This window comes from Schistocerca gregaria, chromosome 5 (genome assembly GCF_023897955.1).
Source record: "Schistocerca gregaria isolate iqSchGreg1 chromosome 5, iqSchGreg1.2, whole genome shotgun sequence".
NCBI classification, from domain to species: Eukaryota; Metazoa; Arthropoda; class Insecta; order Orthoptera; family Acrididae; genus Schistocerca; species Schistocerca gregaria.
Window position 1 is genome coordinate 222,996,011 of NC_064924.1, and position 21,927 is coordinate 223,017,937.

The 21,927-nt window shown below is 44.9% G+C and overlaps 1 protein-coding gene across 1 annotated transcript in view; it reads right to left on the reverse strand.

Moving 5' to 3' along the window:
- LOC126273293 (protein dead ringer-like) overlaps positions 1-21,927 on the reverse strand; it is a 633,628-nt gene that overhangs the window by 52,926 nt on the left and 558,775 nt on the right. Inside the window, exon 6 of the mRNA XM_049976838.1 lies at positions 2,804-2,987. Within this exon, the coding sequence (XP_049832795.1) occupies positions 2,804-2,987 (184 nt within the window). The remainder of the gene's footprint in view (positions 1-2,803; positions 2,988-21,927) is intronic.

Below are 21,927 nucleotides of genomic sequence, written 5' to 3' on the forward strand. Positions count from 1 at the left end.
GTAAGGTTAGTCTTAGCGAATAAATAGAAAGAGTTTAAGTTTAAGCCAGTCGCTTTTCTATACATGTGTTTTTCGTAACATTCCAGGATCAGGGGTGAATAAAAACATGGAAAAGCTACAAACACAACACATTACCGGGTCTAAAACAGCATTCAAAACAGCTTCCAGTCGTTTTGGGATGGGTTAATACAGGTCATGTATTGTTTTGAAGACAATCTCATGCCATTTTTGCTGCAAAATAAAGACAAGGTCAGTTAACGATGATGGAAATGGATAGCGATCACGGCTGCTTCTCTCCAAAGTGGATTAGAAAGGCTCCGTAATGTTTGGGTCTGGTGACTGTGGTGGCAAAGGGGTGTGTTCACAAAACCAGCCCTCTGTGATCAGGGGCCGCGTCGTCTTGGAACACAGCATCATCACTGGCGAATAGACACTGTACCATGGGATGGTCGTCATCAGCCAAAACGGTCACGTAATACTTGGTAGCAGTGTGAGCTTGCTGAGTAATAATACCGTAACGATATCGTTGATGAAGCACCAGCATATTTCACTCTCGGGACGTAAACTAGGCCAGAATTTGGAAACAGTGTGTGACCTAGATATAATGCACTCACAGCTATACGGGACACTTTACCGACCACGATGACGCTTGCAAGACATTAAATAGATGTCGTTCGCGGTCAAGTACAATCGTGCTATTTGCAGGCTTTGCTAGCATCTGTGTATATATTCAAGCAAGTGTTTCTCCAATCCCTGGAAGTCTCGATGGGCGGGTGACGATATTATCTGCCGTCCTGCGGAATACGGAGACACTATCGTGTCACAACGCCACCTTGCTAGGGTTCGTTTCGATGTCGATAACTTCTATGAGGTGATCAACTTTGCGGGAAAAATACTAAATCATACTTTTTATTTATTCTGCAGTTTCTTTAGTCGCTAAAACCAATTTTTACTTCTTTTGTCTGCAAAATTCTTCTTTGCAAATTAATAGATGGTTCAAATGGCTCTGAGCACTATGGGACTGAACTGCTGAGGTCAACAGTCCCCTAGAACTTAGAACTACTTAAACCTAACTAACCTAAGGACATCACACACATCCAATACCGAGGCAGCATTCGAACCTACGACCGCAAATTAATAGAAGGTTAAATTATAGCCAGCAGCTTTTTTCAACATTTGTTTTTCGCAACTTTCCAATTACATACTTACACGATGAGTGTACCGTGTGCTGTGCTAATTTCCCTGATCAGTATTTTTGATGCGCTATGGTAGGTTTCGAAATGTACTTGCACGCACATTTCACTACCTATGAAGACGTAATACGTGATTATTTTACGTTCAGCAGTGAAGGGTATCAGCAACTCAAAAAAATGGACAACTGCGTGTAGGACTCACGTTTGGAGGGTTCTGTACAAACTTAATTATATAAAAATACTCGTAGTTCCGCTGTAAGTTCTGATGAGTGAGTTTGCGAGTATCAAAGTACGTGACACAAATGGCCGTATCTTTTGATTCCATTGGCTTAGAAGCTTTAATTTTTTTTAAAACACTCAGGGACCGTAGATCTTAGAATTTGACATAAATTTCAACTTGGGACCTCTACTCGTTCCTGAGGAAAAGGGGTCTTAACAGTCGAGCGGAGAGACGGACAACAGTGTGCTCCTATCAGGGTTTCGCCTATACCAAATGAGCTACAGAACACTAAACTGGATCAAGTACAACATGGACGTGGTTCCAATTCTTAAAAGCAGTCAGTGAGCAAGCTTTGAAAATAAATAATGCGATACGCATCTTGTATGTATGACAAACACAACTTTCTGTAGGATTATTACTGCATTGTATTGTATGGAGGACAACGACCTTGCCGCGGTGGATACACCGTCTCCTGTGATATCACCGAATTTAAGCGCTGTTGGGCGTGGCCGGCACTTGGATAGTGACCATCCACCCGCCATGCGGTGTTGCAATTTTTCGGGCTGCACTCAGCCTCGTAATGCCAATTGAGGAGCTACTCGACCGAATAGTAGCGGCTTCGGTCAAGAATACCATCATAACGACCGGGAGAGCGGTGTGCTGACCCCACGCTCCTCCTATCTGCATCCTCCTTGAGGATGACACGGCGGTCGGATGGTCCCGGTAGGCCACTTGTGGCCTGAAGACGGCGTAGTAGTAGTATTGTATGGAACTGGGGACCTAGAAACGACGGAGAGGCATCGTTCCCACCACAGCCCTCAGTGGTCACAACCCCACAACAGTCTACAGCAGTCCACTCACCCCACCGCCGTCCCACACCGAACCCAGAATTATTGTGCCGTTCGCCTCTCCACCCTCGCCCACCTCCCCTGGAACGTATCACACCAGACGAGTGTAACCTCAATGTTTGCGTGGTAGCGTAATTATGGTGTACGCGAACGTGGAGAAAGTGTTCGCGCAGCAATCGCCGACATAGAGTAACTGAGGCCGATGAGGGGAACCAGCACGGATTCGCCGAGGCAGATGGAAAACCACCGTAAAAACCATCCACAGACTGGCCGGCACACCGGACCTCGACACTAATCCGCCAGGGATCGACCGGCACGCCTTCCCGCCCGGAAAGCAGTGCGCTAGACCGCACGGCTAACCGGACGGGCTGAATTATTATTACAAATCTGAGGTTTTCATTTGGATGATAATCATATGGCAAGGAAAAATAAGAACCAATAAAACGAATTTGACTGGCCTACTGAATCGAAACGGCGTCGTGCTTTGCTTCGAGTTGGAGTTGGCGTCCAGAGAGAACTAAAAGCCGCTAGCAGGCACTTACTGTGTGCGGAGCGTGAAGGCGGCGGACGTAATGGACGAGGGCAGCGACAGCCCCTTGATGATCTCCTGCCACAGCTTCTTATTGATGACGTCGACCAGTCCGCCGCGTGCGATCACCAGGTTGTACAGCTCGAACAGGTCGAGCACAGATTTGGCCATGATTGGCAGCCGGTTGATCGGCGTCCCTGTTGACAGAAGCAGTTATAGTTAATTGCTGGGTCTCATTCGCTTAAGAGATATATCTATAGGCTGATTTAAATTAGTTGCCATTTGGTATCTATTGTCCAAAAATGCAATGTTGTCGCGACATATACCGCCTGTGGACGACCATCACAGCGCTTCACTCTCCTCGCAGATTGAAAATCGCTACGAAGTCTGTATCTGCTACAAAGACAATGTAAAAAAAAAAAATCTGCAAATCACGTACGCACAATCTCTACAATTTATCTAAGCATGTCTAGGATCTATTTTTAATTTCAATTAACACTGGAGCGAACGGTCCGGACACTTGGATGATGTCCAGGATACCGAGCAGCATACATAGCACACGCCCGTTGGGCATTTTTTTTTATCACAATAGCCATACATCAACACGATATCGACCTTTACCGCAATTGATAAACGGTCTATTTTAACACGGGTAACGCATCACGAAGCAAATATCATCCGCACTGGCGCAATGTTACGTGATACTACATACTTATACGTTTGTGACTATTACAGCGCCATCTATCACAAAGCGAAAAAAGTGGTCCAACTAAAACATTCATATTTCTTTACGTACTACACGAATATATAATAAAAAATGGGGGCTCCTAATTAAAAAAACGCAGTCGATATCCGTTTGACCTATGGCAGCCCCATCTAGCGGGCCGACCATAGCGCCGTCTGGTTTCCCCCTTCAAGCTAGACAAGTTTGGTTCTTTGTAGTCTTTTCGTTTGACGCTTATTTCGTAAGATATTTGGCCCGGTCACGATCAATGGACCACCCTGTATACAACCCGAAAGTAACGGCGACCCTTTTCGTACATCACAACAGCTGTTCGATATCATCACCAATTTAAGTTAATCAATTTAAGAAATGTTCTCGAAATTTTATCACGATCATGATTTTGAAAAAGGTATAGGCTATTGTCTACCGACAGATTGTTATGATACTGTAACTGAGTAGTTGCAACGGATATCCTTGGAAAGGCTGACAAGATCGTTTGTCGACTCATTCACGAAGGTGCGAGTTTTGTAGTCCCTGTTGTTAATTTCTTAGGCCTAAAAGAGCTGACAGTGGAACTGGCCTCGAGAAATATATGGCGAAATATTTAAAGTTATCAATACTACAAAGGACTTCGCTTACGTCTGCTGCGCCTACTAACTCAAGCTGAAAACGTGTGAAGTTTCGAACACTTCTGTCGGAATGTTCAAACTTGTCGGTCCCTGATTTGATGACCCTTGGATTTCATTATTGTTTTTCTTTCGGTGTGGCTCACAGCCCATTACAAATATTTCTACTGGGCATCACTTCGGCGGCTTGCATGTTGAGCTGCAATGTGTGCAGACGATTGTAATGGCTAACTGAACAGCGCATTGTGATGTTTGCGTTCCTCTCAGATAGTACAAGACATTCCTGAGGAGACCTTCGTCCCGCTAACACAATAAACGACAGTCAGACTAACATCAAAATCTCGCGAGTGTAGACGATTCTCATTGCCCGTAATTTATGACAAAGATACCAATAAAGCCCCCGCGCTTATCGAATCAGTTTTTTTTTTTTTTTTTTTTTTTTTTTTTTACATTTCCCGCTCTGTAATTGGCAGTATTACACCCAAGAAGAGAAATCCGCTACGTGGAAAATAGCATACACAGTTGATTCAACAGTCATCTGAAGTAGACCTTGTTTCGGATGAGTGTGAAATAAATCGGAATGATGAAACTTGGTGCTGGCATGTAGCCTATTTTTCTCGCTGTAACCTCTCTTACCTTACCCGGTCAAAAAACGGTTAATATTTTTTCGACCATCTGCATATTAGAGCAATTTACAGTATTTACGAATCGAGTGTGTAGTGTATAGTGAATTCGGATACTGTAGTCTCTCCGCTGAGAGGATCAGGGGGAAAGCACTTATATGCTATGGCTACTTTAGCCCTGCTGTCACACATTCATGACGTTACATAGATTGCATTAAATAGTCTGATGTGACACTTTTGGCCACGTGCCGTGCGACATGCTAGACTGCGTCTAAGAGATCTCAGGGTGCCAAGAAAAGTAAAATCATTGGCGATATGCGCTACTGGTCGAACTCACCGCGACTATAGATGTCAGAGATGAGCTTCTTAAGTTTAACAGCACAGAAGACGACACTGGACAAATTTAGAAAGGAAGGAGGTGATCTTCATTAACACAGCACTATCGTAGCGTGTCAGAATATTTAATGTGATTTGGGCACAAGTTAAGAATAGAGACAACGAGGATAGCTCGAGCAAACCAGGAGAGAGAAGGTGAAGGCAACAGATGGTAGGAAGACGAATTATTATTGTTCGTATGGCTTACATGGTCATTTTACATTCTTATTGAAGGACTTCATGTATAAATGGTTGAATATGCATAAAACACATAATATAAACCAACACACACACACACACACACACACACACACACACACACACACACACACACACACCAATTTTATCGCTGATTACCTGTGTCTTTAAGAGTCCACAGATCCTGGCGTTACCAAATGTCGTTCGAGACCAACAGCCAACTTTCGTAACAAACGATCATCGATCAGGTGCTGCTTAGTTTGCATAGCAACCCCACGGTCGCACGCCGGTGCATCTTTGAATCCCTGTTCATACAAACATGCACCAGACCTTCCATGTCCTTCATGGAATCGATTTAAAGCTGTCCACAGTTTCCTGGTAAGACCAAATGCATTGACTTATTTAGTAGGATCAGCAATAAGGGGAGAACTTGCTGGAGGGAACTCCTGTCAATTCTCTTTGCATTCCCGGCACGTATCACATACAGGAGGCGCATCTCGCGTTGGTCAGAGTAGTTTTCTAGATTTTTATAAGACGTCAGGTATATTCTGTTGCTGATTATACAGAAGCAATTCCTGATGAGTAGTACATTTTAAGAGCTCTCTTGCAGCTGCTGCTTCTTGTCTGATTGATGGTGGTGTAATATTATATTACGTAACAGAGGCAGCCAAGACAGTGGTGTTGATTTAGTGGTACCGCTAATTATTCTCATTGCTTGATTTAGTGCAATACAACAAACATGGTAGGAAGACGAAGAACACGCTATATGAAGGTAGCAGTAAGAGGAGGCTTGTACACAGCAGCTAGGAAATTCGAGCTGTTAAATTATTTTGACGATGACTGTACAACAGTAATGGATGATACTCTATAACAGGTCTCTAAAAAAAAGTACGCTCTCACATTGATGATGAGTGACGTCTGTTGGCACAGCCAAGTACGCTTCCGTGTCACATCGCGCCACGGTGCGGTATACGCGCTATTAGCGAAGTACCTCTAAGCAGGCTGACGCATATCGGCGGATTCCCCAAAGCGCCTAGCCTCGATAAAGGTGCCACCGCCAGCTCTAACGGCGGGTACCGTAAGCTAAATACGAAGGTGAGTGTGCCCTGGCGCCGATCACGTCCTGCGAGGGCTACAGTCCTGCCAGGGCATCGCGCTCCGCCATTAGTCTCTCTGCATCGCGGCACGTCTGATTGAAACGTCAGGAGTGTGTTCGGCGCGCATCCTTCAAAGGCGCACCATTAAAAGGACTATACACAGCCGCTGTGAAAGCTACATCGGTTACATCCACTTGTCAAACTTACAGCTCCGGCCTAAAACTCACTAGATATCAGGATACAAAATTTTCACTTTTGTATTACCTACTCTTAGAACCAATTTATTAACAACACAATATGTATACGAGAAGCGTTCCATACTGATGCCATTTGACACATCGCTGCAGTTGCAAGTATACAGATGAAAAGTATTTAAACTGACAAACTCTGGGAGGTTCAAATGGTTCAAATGGCTCTGAGCACTATGGGACTCAACATCTTCGGTCATAAGTCCCCTAGAACTTAGAACTACTTAAACCTAACTAACCTAAGCACATCACACACACCCATGCCCGAGGCAGGATTCGAACCTGCGACCGTAGCAGTCCCGCGGTTCTAGACTGCAGCGCCAGAACCGCACGGCCACCGCGGCCGGCTCTGGGAGGTTGTAAGGGGACATAAAAACAAATATTTTTCCCTATTGTCATTTTTTCCTATGAGGATTATTTAAACCGGTGGAAGCCGTATTACGCTCTTCAGTTGTTAGAGGCCGTTTTATGATCTTCAGTTGTTAGAGAGCGTATTACGCTCTTCAGTTGTAGGCAACTGCTGTCCACCAGTGCAGTAGTGGAGTGTCTCTGTATACTAATGGAGCGATACACATGGAGTGAGTATACTGATATGGTTGGAGCTGCACAGCAGGTTTATCAACAACAATATCCTAATCGCCGTATCCCGCATTATACGACCTTTGCTACTGTGTAGCAACGTCTGCGTGAGACCGGGTCATTTAGCAGATTACTTTGACAGGGACGCCGTCGCACAGTAAGAACACTGCAATTTGAGGAAGCTGTCTTGAAGGATGTGGAACGGGATCCTTCAATCAGCACTCGTGAAATTGCACGTAACATGGGGACTAATAAGACGAATGTAAGAACAATCCTTCGAGAGCAATTGTTACGTCCATTTCACTTGCAGCGTGTCCACAACCTGGAACCAGTTGATTATCCACCCAGAGCACAGATTTAGCAGTGGTACCTGGAACAGTGTGAAATGCATCCTACATTTCCATCCTCTGTGTTGTTTAGCGATGAAGCAACGTTCGGACGTGATGGAGTCTTCAACATGCACAATTGGAGTGAGGATAACCCGCATGCCACAGTTACTAGTGCTCATCAAGTGCGGTTCTTCGTTAACGTGTGGGTCGGTGTTGTTGGGGACTGTTTAATTGGGCATTATCTGCTACCTAGGCCATTAAATGGCAAGCACTATTACAATTTTCTCGCCAGAGCATTGCCAGTATTGCTGGAAGACGTCCCGCTGCCTACAAGACAACGCATGTGGTTCCAACATGACGGGGCGCCGGCACATTTCAGTCGTCGTGTGCGTCGATTCCTGGACCGACGGTTCCCCGAAACGTGGATTGGCAGAGTTGGTCCTGTACCATGGGCTGCTCGATCCCCAGATATGTCCGCTCTGGATTTTATTGTGTGGGAAGAGATGCACAACCTTGTTTATGCAACTCGTGTTGCATCAGAAGAGGATCTGGTTGCTCGGATAGTAGCAGCAGCAGGAACAATTCAGGATACTCCTGAGGTTTTTGCCCTTGTCAGACAGATCATGATCCGACGGTGTAACCTTTGTTTACGTGTCAATGGAGGCATTTCTGAAAATCTACTGTAATTGAAATTGGGTTTTGTTAATGTGTTGTCTCTTGGTCATAAGAAAATGGAAAAGTGTTTGTTGGTTTAATTAATTTGCCGCCAGAGAAATCTTTCTCTACCGGTTTAAATACTCCTCATAGGAAAAAAATGACATTAGGGGAAAATATTTCTTTTGATCTCCCCTACAACCTCCCAGAGTTTGTCGGTTTAAATACTTTTCACCCTGTATAGTACTTTTGTCTAACCCAACGTGGCACAGCAATAACTAGAAGTGTAATCGTTGCACAGTACAACCCATTTTCCCAACTACTGTCATCATATGTGTGTGTGTGTGTGTGGGGGGGGGGGGGGGGGGGAGCGGGGGGGGCAACATGGGATATGAACATGAAGGATAGCGTTTAAACGTCTTGGGTTCTGTGGAATGAGAATGTAAACACTGGACATTCATAGACGACTGGTGACAATGAGTGGAGAGTGCGTACCGCCAGGAAGAAGTGCTCGTCCCCATACGAATCGGATAACCACGACTACTGAAACGAGGTTCCAGGACTCCCACAGCCACCGTATTCTCCTAAATTGACCCCTTCTGATTACCACCAATTCGGGGTTGAGAAGAATCCTCGGCGCAGACATCATTTCGTGGACTTTCATAACCTGGATGAAGTTGCCGTATGGTGGAGGTGACTGCCTCTAAAAAATGTTGTTCGAGGAGGACCTACAGAAGTTACAAGGACCAAGTCGTGAGAATACGGTTGGCGTGGCAGTAACTGGAACCGCATTTCAGCGATGTTAGTAGTGAATTTTTGATTCATAGAGGGACGAGCGTTGCGCTGCATGAGAACTTTTTCGTGACCGTGCACGAACTCCACACGCTGGCACCAATCGCCTGTGAATATCCGTGGTGCTTACACCTCCTTCCACAGAAACCACGTCGTACAGCGACACGTGATGACAGCAGCTGGAAACATACGCTGTACCGTCCAGGGATACACTTAAGTGATTGTCCTGCTACCTGAGATTAGACGGAAGTACGACATACTTGCAGCTGGCGCACCATGACTGATGGGGAACAAGGAAAGCGTAAATCAATGTAGAATGCCTCTTAATAAAGTACAGCTGTCCTACATCCTAAGACTAGTTTGAACAGCACAGTGTACATTAGGCACGGTCCTGTTGGAAATGTTATGCCTATGCCTTTCCCTTTTTCCGACCTTTTAAACTCAGTCACCCAGCCAGTTACGGCAGGATCCACGTTTCAACATGCACTTCGTACCGTGGTGCAACATGGCGTTTTCCATATCAACAGTTCAAATGGTTCAAATGGCTCTGAGCACTATGGGACTCAACTGCCGTGGTTATCAGTCCCCTAGAACTTAGAACTACTTAAACCTAACTAACCTAAGGACATCACACACATCCATGCCCGAGGCAGGATTCGAACCTGCGACCGTAGCAGTCGCACGGTTCCGGACTGCGCGCCTAGAACCGCGAGACCACCGCGGCCGGCTCAACAGTTCACTACTACAGATAAAATAAGCAGTAATTTGTAATTTATCATTTCCTAACTAGGCCTGTTTTGCTCTACCTGTGGTCATATTCGACGACGGGAGCGCTCATTCGGCTGGGGGGGGGGGGGGGGAGGGGGGGAGGAGGGGGGGGGAAGGAGAGGATGTTTCCTTTAGACTGGAATAAGTGGAAGACGGAGCAACAAGTCACATCTAAAGGGTGTAAAAAATATCCGTGAGGACCTGTTTTCCAACAGCCGTCGAAAAAAGCAAAGTGCTCCAGGCATCAGCACCATACAGAAACACTGTTGGAGGGAGCAGAAAACGGTCAATGGAAATGCCTCCATGCTGCTCCTGAGTCAGATAAGCTGGAAGTCTTGAATGTAAAATAAATTTGATGGTGCGTTCTGGAGTTCGGAAAGTTGGCCGGCAGACCTCGTGGCTTGGAGGAGTCGTGTAATCTCTGAGGCAGAGACGGTATTTTCGTTGTGTATTTCCGGAACTGGAACCAGTTGATCCTTCGTGATCAACCAAGTTGCTTATAGCAGCACGGGAGGCTAAGTAGATGCAAATTGCGTTCCCGAATATGAGCGTGGAACTCTACTTAAGTCCTTTGTGCATCCCAAGAGTGGGGTTTGTCAGGGGTTGAGCGACAGGGACTCATGCTCAAGGCAATGCAGTCTGTTGACCTTAGTGAGAGCGACACGTTACTGTCTGACAAATTTCCTGAAGTGGATGCAGATAATTCGAGGATGAGAATATTAAACCCTCGAAATGTACAATTAACCTTCAAGTTTATTCTGAATTTAAATTTATAGAGTGGCTCTCCTAGTAGATGTGCCTCCACGCTAAACAAATCCTTAAAGAGAAACAGTGACTGCTTATCACTGTTCTGTCTTCTAATTGAAATCTACGACCAGCAGAGCGTTGTAGCTACGGACTTCTCTTCGAATCGAGTTCTTCCATCGAATCTCCTGAACCGAAGGTCCTAACATTTTGTTAGCGTTCCACCTTCGACGCTGCCAGGCCCTGACATGACGTAGCGTCGAAGACTTCACGTCGCTTATTGGCTATGTAAGTTCGTCGTTCTTCAGAAATCTTTCACAGGCTGTATGGAGGGAATAAGAGGTCATTCCCTATACGGCTACCGATTATGTCTTAAGTTTTCCCCCGACTCTTCGTGACAGAGACCTCTCCCCCCCCCTTCCCCCCATCACAAGCCCCTCTCCCTCTCTCTTACTCTCTTATAGCTTATGCTTTTTTCGGTCTCACAATTATTGCCCAAGGCCCTTGCTTGATTAGTTGTGTCATTTCACTTATAATTCTTGCCAAATAACTTATTCTTATACACTGACGTGACAAAAGTCACGGGATACCTCCTAATGCCGTGTCGGACCTCCTCTTGACCGGCGTAGTGCAGCAATTCGACGTGACATGGACTCAACAAGTCCCCTGCAGAAATATTGAGCAATGCTGCCTATAGATTCGTCCGTAATTCCAGAAGTGTTGCCGGTGCACCATGTTGTACCCTAACTGATCTTTCAATTGTGAGCCATAAATGTTCGATGGGATTCGGTGAGAAGCTGCTGGAATATCTATCCTAAAATATATAGAAGTAACCATCCAGAACGACCATAAATGGGACGACCACATAAAACAAACAGTATCCACACCATTGAACAAAGATAGATGCTTACATGTGCGTCAACATGAGGTACTTTTTGCAACCCATCAGGTGGACACTGTAAAGATGCTTAATTACATTTAGGATGAGGGCTTTCATTTACCGTCCTCAAATGTTTAATGTACCCTCCACCAGGTGAATGACTAACGTCCTGGCGGTACTCACACTTGTCCCATAGTTTTACGAGCATGGCCGGAAGTACTGCGTTCACTGATAACTGATGTTGCTAAGCGGCATCGCATCTCACCCAAAGCAGTTAGTGGGGGAGAAGAAAAGAAAGAAAAAGTACACACAACTTGAGATCAGACTATACTAGAGACTAATGGTGTAACGTGAGGTCCGTGCATGCTCATGACGGTGCTGGAGGTGCAGAGCCGTACTATCGACGAAAATCACGCACTGTAGTTGTAACTGAATTGCACTATTGGAACGGTGAATACAAAACGGTTTTTGTTAACATCATTTACAATCGCCTCAAATTATGTTATGAACGAGCGAAACAGTCTGCTGTACCGGCAACCATATGAAATGTAACTGGCACCAAGGTACACTTCTAGTTTCGATGCGTAGGTTCATTCACGTATAAGATACAGTCTTGTGAAATCACTTGAATCTTTTTGAAACATTGTTACGCTGAGGAACTTTTATTCATAAATACGGAGGATAGAGACTTTTTATATACAGTATCGCGCGCCGTTTATGGAAAGGTGTTCTAAGTTTATGACTTCAGCTGCATAACTGTGCTTAAATGACGTGATTCGGTGAACACTACTTTCTAAACAAAAAATTGGTAACAGGATCGTCATCATTCTGCAGATACAAGTTCGGTATTTCCAGGTCTCCAGTACAACTATAAAAATACGGTGCTGCTATGAGTTCGCCCTCGAGGATGTTTGCGGGATGAGGTCAGGGGTACTATTAGGTAGCGCGGGGGCCCGTGCGTTCAAATGTCACTGACGCCCATCGCGGGAAAGATCAAAGGCGGCTTATGAATTTAAACATACGACTCAAATTAGGTTACAACCCCTTTTCTCCAGAGAATGAATATTAATAGCGTCGGCGTGCTAGCGCTGACGTCGTCTTCTCTGTCCTGGCATAGTGTATTAACATCAATATTAGGACATTTACAAGGAAAAATTTAAAATGGTAACAAGTGTGTAGAGCGTATTTTGTTGTTTTCTTTCTGGTATTGGAGGTTCTCAGGTTATACAATACGCTGTATGTGTCTGTGGGACAGAGGGAAAATTGCGATGGAAAATAACTGCAGAATACAACGGAAAAGGGCCACAAGACGTGCAAATAATAGTAAACGATGTTCCGGACAAACATCTAGAGTGTACAAGTTTCTGATTTACTGCTCACAATGGCCTAACGCGCAGATTACCTCTAATACCGAAAGTATTGAACTCTTTGTACACGCCAGTCAAACAACTCCCTCGCGTGCGTTCTGAGATACACAGGCAGCACTAATGGTGTTCTCTAGTATACTGCAAACGAAATACTGAGTAATCATTGTTACTTTCTTTATTTGCATGTATTTTGTATTATACAGCATATGAGGTATAATTTTTTCAGAGGGGGCGCAAGAGGACGAGGTGAGGGACTTCCCGACAATAACGGTGGCTATGCATCTCATCTCACAGCTCCATAATGACTGCTTTATCATGCTCCGTTGAATTACACCAGTACTTGATAGGAATTTGGTAAATACACCGCTCTCCCGACTGTTGACATTGTATTTCGAGGCCGGAACCGCTATTCATCCTTTCATCCTTCGAGTGACGCTCCATTTAGTTTCAGAAGCTTTATTTCTGTCCTAGTCTTTCCACCAAAAAGAAATCCTTGCCGATACCGGGGATAGCTACAATGATCAGACACGGAGGTGAATCAAAATGTTTCTAAATTGAACATGTCCCTAGAACTGAAGAAAGCAAAGTACTGCTTCGGTGCTACATTTTCCGTACGAAGTCTGAACCAGGTAGACCAATGCGACCAATGAGAAAGCATTTTTTTTTTTTGCAGAATTCATTGTCGTTTTTAAATATTATACTATTAATAAATTAGAATGAGAGATTGTGTTCTATACCATTCATAAAAAATACTGGATAATTTAGTTTGTACATAAAGGGTACAATGGGAGAATTCTCAGAAACCAACAGGAAGGAGAAGAGTTAATAAAATTTTTTTTAAACCGATCCGTTTTTCAGATGGTATTAAGTTATTGGGCAGAAATGAAGACTAGCTACAAAGAGTTCTTCACCAAATGAATAAAATCTTAACGGAGCAATAAAAACCATTAAGTGGAGAAGGCGTGGAAAATAGAACGTTAAGGCGATAAATTGGGACTAGTTACTACGAGGTAACTCAGAACTTCCATCACAGCGAGTGGTAGGGATGCAACGAGTATTGAAGATAGAATAGCCCAAACAAATGAACCAATTATGCCTCCTTGATTACCAAGTTCTGAGAGGAATAGTAGAGACAAGGAGCCTATTCAAAAGTCACGGATAGGAGTAACAAAATAGTAAACCACCTACTTCGCAGTTAATACCAATTCATTACTCTAGTTGATGGCAAGATGGAGCGAAGAAGACAGAGCACGAATGAAACAGATGTTCACGGATGAAATTAAAGCTGATCGAGCATAGGAGAGTGTAAAAAAGTGAGTAAATATGAGCGGATCCACAATCTTTCGGCTTGAGGAGAAAAGAAAATTTTCTAATGAAATGAAACAAAGTTGTAAATGATGAATGAAGTAGAAAAATACTGAAATCAGCAAAAGTAAGCATACAGGGTGTTCCCGGGAGTGGTGAATATTCTGGAATATGACAGCAACCCTTTTCTGAAGCACAAATGGAAAGAACTTCATAAAGAAATATGCCCTATTCGGTACGGTTTCCGAGATAGAACACATTAAATGTAAATTGTTATTTATGGAAAAGGTGGCTTTACATACAACTTTTCTGAATCTTACTTAACAAAAAGAATGCAAAACGTGGTTCAAATGTGTGCGAAATCTTATGGGACTGAATTGCTAAGGTCATCAGTCCCTAAGCTTACACAGTACTTAACCTAAATTACCCTAAGGACAAACACACACACCCATGTCCGAGGCAGGACTCGAACCTCCGCCGGGAGCAGCCGCACTGTCCATGACTGCAGCGCCTAGAATGCTCGGCTAATCCCGCGCGGCGCAAAACGTGGTGCTGAATAATTAAAACAATATTTGAAAGTTACAAATTTTTGGTGATCGGATATGATCGAAATCAACTGTTACACTTCATCTCCAAAGTCAAATATAGAGTATTCGTTTACTAAATACTGATGTCCAGAGGAGGAGGAGAAGGAGGAGATTAGTGTTTAACGTCCCGTCGACAACGAGGTCATTAGAGGCGGAGCGCAAGCTCGGGTGAGGGAAGGATGGGGAAGGAAATCGGCCGTGACCTTTCAAAGGAACCATCCCGGCATTTGCCTGAAGCGATTTAGGGAAATCACAGAAAACCTAAATCAGGATGGCCGGTGATGGGATTGAACCGTCGTCCTCCCGAATGCGAGTCCAGTGTGCTAACCACTGCGCCACCTCGCTCGGTTTTGATGTCCAGAGTCGATATATACCAAACATACCGCACGTAAAGTCTGAGGATCAGATGAATTCCAGATTATCTACGAAAATCAGCTGTTGTAGCAAAGAAGAAGATAAGTAACTTCCTGGTAGATTAAAACTGTGTGCCGGACCGAGACTCGAACTCGGGACCATTGCCTTTCGCGGGCAGGTGCTCTGCCATCAGAGGTACCCGTCCTCAGAGCCTCAATTCTGCCAGTATCTCGTCTCGAATTGAAACTGGGAGGACGGGTCATGAGTGGGGCTTGGTGAGCTCAGATGGTAGAGCACTTGCCCGCGAAAGGCATTGGTCCAGAGTTTGAGTTTCGTCTGGTACACAGTTTTAATCTACCATGAAGTTTCATATCAGCGCACACTCCGCTGCAGAGTGAAAATCTCATTCTCGAAGAAGATAAGTATTTGTACTTCGCTGATTTTACATCCCTGTCTAATGAACTATTAGCAGTATTAGCTGTTGTCACGAACAACGACAAATTAGTATACGATTCAGCAAATTTTTAAATGGCGCAACGTTATAGGGAGAAACTACAAAGGCAGTCCCACAGGGTTCAGTTCTGGGTTCATGCCTATTCCTACGGCACAAAGACACCCCGAACAATGAGGTTGTAAGCAACGAGCTAGGTTGGGCTAAAATAAAACGTCGAGAAGATTGTGTGAGTTGGACATAGATGTGCGTGCCACTAGCCCAAAAACAAATGTACAGTAAAAGTATTCTACCTCGGAAACCATTAGGACATATTTACAAATGAAGTTTTTTGCTTCAGATGAGCCTTCCTGCCACATTCCTGAATCTTGAATATTCCTCCGGATGCACGTTGTACATCGGGTGGCGCAACTGTTCACGTTCTCAGCTGTGGATTGATCCGCAGTTTGACTGCGTTAAACAAATTCAGTGCCTCTCGTACCACGGGGGCAACCAGGTGCGATGGAAGTAGTAACCCGTTATGTCACTGGTCTAGCTGGTTGATGGTCCTTCCGCTGTTACAGCGGCCGATTCTGCTGCTACTGCTCCGATAGCGAAGTGTGCGCGCGATCGTAAATACACCCGACGCATTGTGCGTGCTGCGCGAAGCAACAATACCGGCGCGCGAAACGAGGGACAGCTTTGCCGCGAGGACATAAAAATACTGCGCCACCGTCCGCGTTTCTCGAATTATAAATAACGCGCGGCGAGGCGGTCCTGCTGCGTGTCGCAGAGTCCGCCAGGCGGGCTATTAGCGAGGGAGCGGTGACTGAAGAGCGGGGAAAACTGAATGGGTGAAATCATGTAAGGCAGCCACCAACGGGCGCGTAGTCATATCACCGTCCATCTCGCTCCTGTGCGACCCCACTTCCGACATGCCCTACATCGTAAATCTTACTACGGACCTCAGACAGCGGCCTTACGGCGGGCTGACACTGGCATCGTTCGACGAGAAAGAACACAAATCTGTTTTTTCCTTGCTCCTTCTCGTCGAACGTAACATTTCAATGGCTGTATCCACTCCAGGCGGAAACCGATCACGCGAGCTGTCTATAAAGAGTTAGGAGTGCAATATAAGACCACAAATATCATTTAGCTACTAAAAGTAAATGTCTGTCAGGTAGCAGCGAAAGTTTTTAAATTTAAAGTAAAATTGTTTCTTCTATCACTTTCTGTACGTTGGAATACTTGGATTCCACAACCACCAAGAATTTGCTAAACGTTACAACTTTTGTTCCACCAGGGCTACCGTAGAAATAGTATAAATTGTTCACTGCACATCTTTGTTGCGCCATTGTCAAGTGACATATTTACAGTGGCATTAAAGGCATTTCAATACAAGCTGCCTGGAGCACTTATCTAAGTACGTACGTACCTAAACCCTGCAAAAATTCTTTCCACACACCATGTCGACTGGTAATAGGTGCGGTTTAGTAGCTAACCAGATAAAGAATTGTGGGAAAAATCCCCATTCAGGAACTTATCACTGTGCCTGGTGTGTGTTCCAGATCGCTCCACTGTACAATACACTCACAGCTTTTTTGACGAGGCATTTTTCTGTCAATTCTCTGTTATCGTGACGCAACAAATGCGTGAAAGAGTTATGATTCCAACGTAAACAAAATCGTGGACCAATACACGTAAAACGGAGAGCCCACAGGTAAGCCGTACATATGACAAGAAAATTAATTTGTTACGTGAACAATTTTGCTTGTGGTGTCAAAAAAACTGAACACGAAGCTTTCGGATTCGCGAAACCATCATTAACTGTCGCGAATACTCAAAAGAGGAGGTGGAGGACGTGTTATCGAAATCACGAACACGGATTTTGAAACGCCTCCTGTGACCTAATCGAATAAGATACATAAAGCGGATAAGATACATAAAGCGGATAAGATTCGAAGAGTGGTTCATACACTCACTTATCTTATTCTCGGCAAAAGATTTCGACAACCTTGTAAAACACCAATACAATTTCCATTGACAGATTTTGCTCTCTTAGGCGTTCCCAGTCCCTTCATAGAACGTTCCGCAGTGGCTATTATTACTGGGCAATACGTTCACAGAATATTTTGGGCAATATTGCAAATCCGCAGGCAAAAAGCATTCCGGTATGGGTGGTTCCCGAGGCGGCCATTTTTAATAATGGTTCAGCCGGTAACCGCTGAGCCAATAAGGGCCGCAGAACTCCAGCCGTATTCGCCCAGGGCACACGTAAGGGGGTAATCAAAACAGCGCCCTCGCTTCTCCCCTCCAACCTGGACGCCGTTCCCTGCCCTGCTCCCGACTACAGAGCAACAAGAAGTGCAATGGTCACATTGCCTATTTTGCCAGTGCAACAGTTGCTATTCGCCTACAGTGAGAACCTTTCCATAGTACGCTAATCAACAAGATCCTTGCCGTTGGTAAATTTGAAGTGATGGAAAAAATGTGAACCTGTTTCTCCACCTTAAAATCGTGTCGTGATAATAATACAGGCGACAATTTTTACTCTAATGACGCCGACGTCAAATGCAGGTAATGGTATACACATGTTCGTGCTTTATCCGTTACTGATAATAACTTCTTTTACTCGAAACTTGGTAACTAGTTTGTTATTTTACTTCCTAGCTGTGGAGATAATTAATTTAACGCGTGACCTTTTTTCATGAAAGCTCGCTGGACGCATTCTTTTTAGATAGAGAATGTCACGATTGTATCAGCGTAATCTGGATGGCTGGTTGGTTTTCATGCATGTCGTGTATTGATACGGATGATTATAGAAATGGCATGAATACACCATAACGAGCCGCCGAGCCCACTTCCACGCCCGATGGTCTTAATTACCATCCTCAACGTAGCATGCCCTCACCCTATGATAGACTGTGGAGAGGCTTGTCATTTAACGCAGGACACTGACGCTCATTATGACATTTTTCCACACAACAGCGACCTACGCCGTATAAGGAGCTCTTATTGTGTAAATTATGTGTAACAAACCGCTTACTATATATTCTACAGCGTGGACCAAACTCGTGACTTTTTTTTGGGAGAAGGGAGCGTCTTCATGCCAGATATTTGCTAGATATATTCCAATCCCTGCCTCAATCTACAATTATTGTCTCATATGGCTCTCTCCAGTTACTCCCTGGTGAAACACATGTCCTATGGTTCTCATCTAGCAACCAGGAATACACCTGTCGTAACCATTCCGTGATTTATAGCCACGCATCGAAACAGCCTAGTGCTTGTTCGCGAGACGTATCGACCGAGAATGTACTCGTGGACATCCCTGTGATTCGGCTCCACTACTCTCCAGGTACCGGGTTCAATTTAATTTCATCTGTATCTTATAATAAGCTGGCAACCTATTTGGGATAAACACAATCGATGTAGAAAAAGAAAAAAACAATCTTCTGTTGGTGTGAAACACTTCGCAGAACAATTTGACGTATATTACACCATACAGCATCATCAGAATTATGACAACTAACCACTGAATTTCTTCATAACAGTTGCTGGAATTCTAGAGCCTTCCTGCTAAAAATAAGTACTTGTTATAGGAAAACTTTTATCATCACCTCGTACAGAGGCATTATATGATTAGACCTGAGTCACTCTGCACATGGTTAACGCACAAACTATGACAGAAACCTCCAAGTAGGCCATTCTCAGCCACAAGCAAGTGTGTTCGAGCGACTTCGTTTCATTCCTCTTAAAATTATGAACCGCAGCGATATCCGACGACTATAAGGCAGGGTAAAAATAAATACTATATACATTTCCTAGATACTTGTTGTAACTGCAAATCTTGGCGTTATGCATAATTCCAATTTTTTCCCATTGCTTACTCCCAGACCTGCCCTCACGTGTCTGGAGGCTATTTTGGCTCATGAACCCTGCAACCTTGGGGAATCAAACATAGGGTCGATTTAAAAATCACAAAACTTGTATCAAATAATGGTACACATGGAGACAGCAGGACGCATCACAAGTGTTAAGATCATCTTACCCGGCGAACTTACGGGTGAAATTTCTAAGTGTATGTGTGCATACCGTAAATATTAGTTGAGAACTTTGGTTGAAAATGTTAGCCCGCGGTGAAGATATTGTAGCCCAAGAGGAAATCATGGCGAGCCGCATCAAACCGATCAGAACCCAAAATTACGTTTGTGAGACTACTGACCAGATTAAATAACATGTTCGAGTACGCCCAGCTGCGGTCTACTTATCAGTTAACGTTTTTGTCCGCCGTCAATGATAAACCTATTCGGGCAAAATATTAACCATCCCTGTAAATAATCTAATGTTGTTCTCACGATCCCTACAGGAGCGATACATAGGGAGTTGTATATTCCTCAAGTCGTCATTTACAGGCGGTTCTTGAAACTCGTTGGTAGGCTTTATTCAGACGGTTTACGTTTATCTTGTAGATGTGGTATCACATATCGATACCATTCCAACTGGCGTCTGACAGCTGGTAATGGGAACACACGTTTCCGAGCGGCGCCGATAGTGGTCGCGCGGGGACCCGCGGATCCAATGATGCGCGCCTGCTGAGCCATGGTTTCAGCGGCTCCGACTAGGAGCGCCCTCTGCCTCCGCGATAATAAATGACTGGCGGCTGCTACATGGCCCAGTGTCAGTCACAGTCCTCGACAGTCTACAGTTTTAGTCACTCTTTGACAGTTCACTCGTGCATCAGCAACAGGAGCCTCACATTGCAACGACACTCTTTTACTTCTTGTAATAGCTGGACTTCATTGTTGTTTGTTATATTGAAAAGTTTCTTTGCAACACTTGAAGAAAGCTGTATTTACGACTATTTTTTAGTGTATTTGTACCTTCACTTAATCATTTCTGCTCCAGTTCAGCTACCCTACGACAGCTGCTTTGCCACTCGGTAACCCACTGCTCCTTACTGCTGTGTACAGAGTAGTTCAGAAGCAGAAGTCTGCCAGTTCAGTTTCTCCAGCATCTCTGTGACACTCTCCCATAGGCCAAAGAAACCTGCGACAATTCGTGCTGCCCTTATCTGTATACATCCCTGTCTTAGTCCTATTTGGTATGGGTCTCACTAACTGGAGCAATATTCTAGGATAGGTAGGATGAGTGATTTGTAAGCAATCTCTTTTGTAATCTGATTGCATTTCCCCAGTATTCTACCAATGTCTTAGTTTTTTTTCTTTTTTTTAAAAAAAGTCCGCCGCTTAGCGGAGTGGTCAGTTCTTCTAACTCCCTTGCACTGGATCCAGGTTCGATTCCCATTTGGGACGGAAATTTTCTCCGCTCAGGGACTGGGTGTTCTCTTGTCCTCGTCATCATTTCATCATCATTGACACGCAAGTCGCCCAATGTAGCGTCAACAAAAGAAACTTGCAACTCGGCAGCCGAACTTCCACAAGTGGGGTCTCCCGACCATGAACGTCATTTTGGTTAGAAAGAAGAATAAGCTCTGTTCGCTCTAGGTGAAACCTATCGATAAGCAAATTTATAATGTGGAAGTACTTGAAAAGCGGGTGATATGGCTGCAACCACGGTATCTCTGGCCGGAGTGGCCAACTGGTTCTAGGCGCTACAGTCTGGAACCGCGCTACCGCTACGGTCGCAGCTTTCAATCCTGCCTCGGGCATGGTTGTGTGTGATGTCCTTAGGTTAGTTAGGTTTAAGTAGTTCTAATTTCTAGGGGACTGATGATCTCAGAAGTTAAGTCCCATAGTGCTCAGAGCCATTGGAACCATTTTTCGGTATCTCTACCAGGTCTAATCTTCAACCAGTGGCTTCAGAATAATACGGCATAGCTGAAGAACAGGGAGGCAAATGGTCGGCTACTGCCCCGTCCGCAGACTGCTCGTCCAACTGTAATGGCATTAACGAGCGAGACCTGCGCCAAGCTGTCGGTGGCGGCTGCGAAGGTTGCGCGCCTGGGGCGAGTGTATTTGCGGTGCGGGTCGCAGGGCGACACCGGAAGGTGGGCATCCCTTGGACAGGGCGAAGCGGCGCGGCGCGGCCCGGCGCGGCCCAGGCGTGCGAGTTTTATTTCAGTCGCGACAGGAGAATGCGCCGCCGTGATGGATGCTTCCAACGTGTGTTGCATGGCCCCTCTCCAAACCACCGCCGCCGCTGCCGCCAGCTAAATCTGACTCACCTTCCCACAATGTACATAAACTCAGCCTATTTACTATCTCGCAAATTCACCGGACGGAAATTAAAGTCGCGTGCAAATCTTTTTTCCCCCTCGCCACTCTACTTTATTGGCCCTTAAGCGTATTATATAACCCGCGGCCATTCCACGCGTAGTGTCTGATGAGACGGTATTTATATCCGATGGCGGATTTCGCGGATCGCCCTGAGATCCCTTGTGCAGTTTATTACGCCGCCGTCTGAGGCACGCGCTAGTATACCATCTGGCAATCGT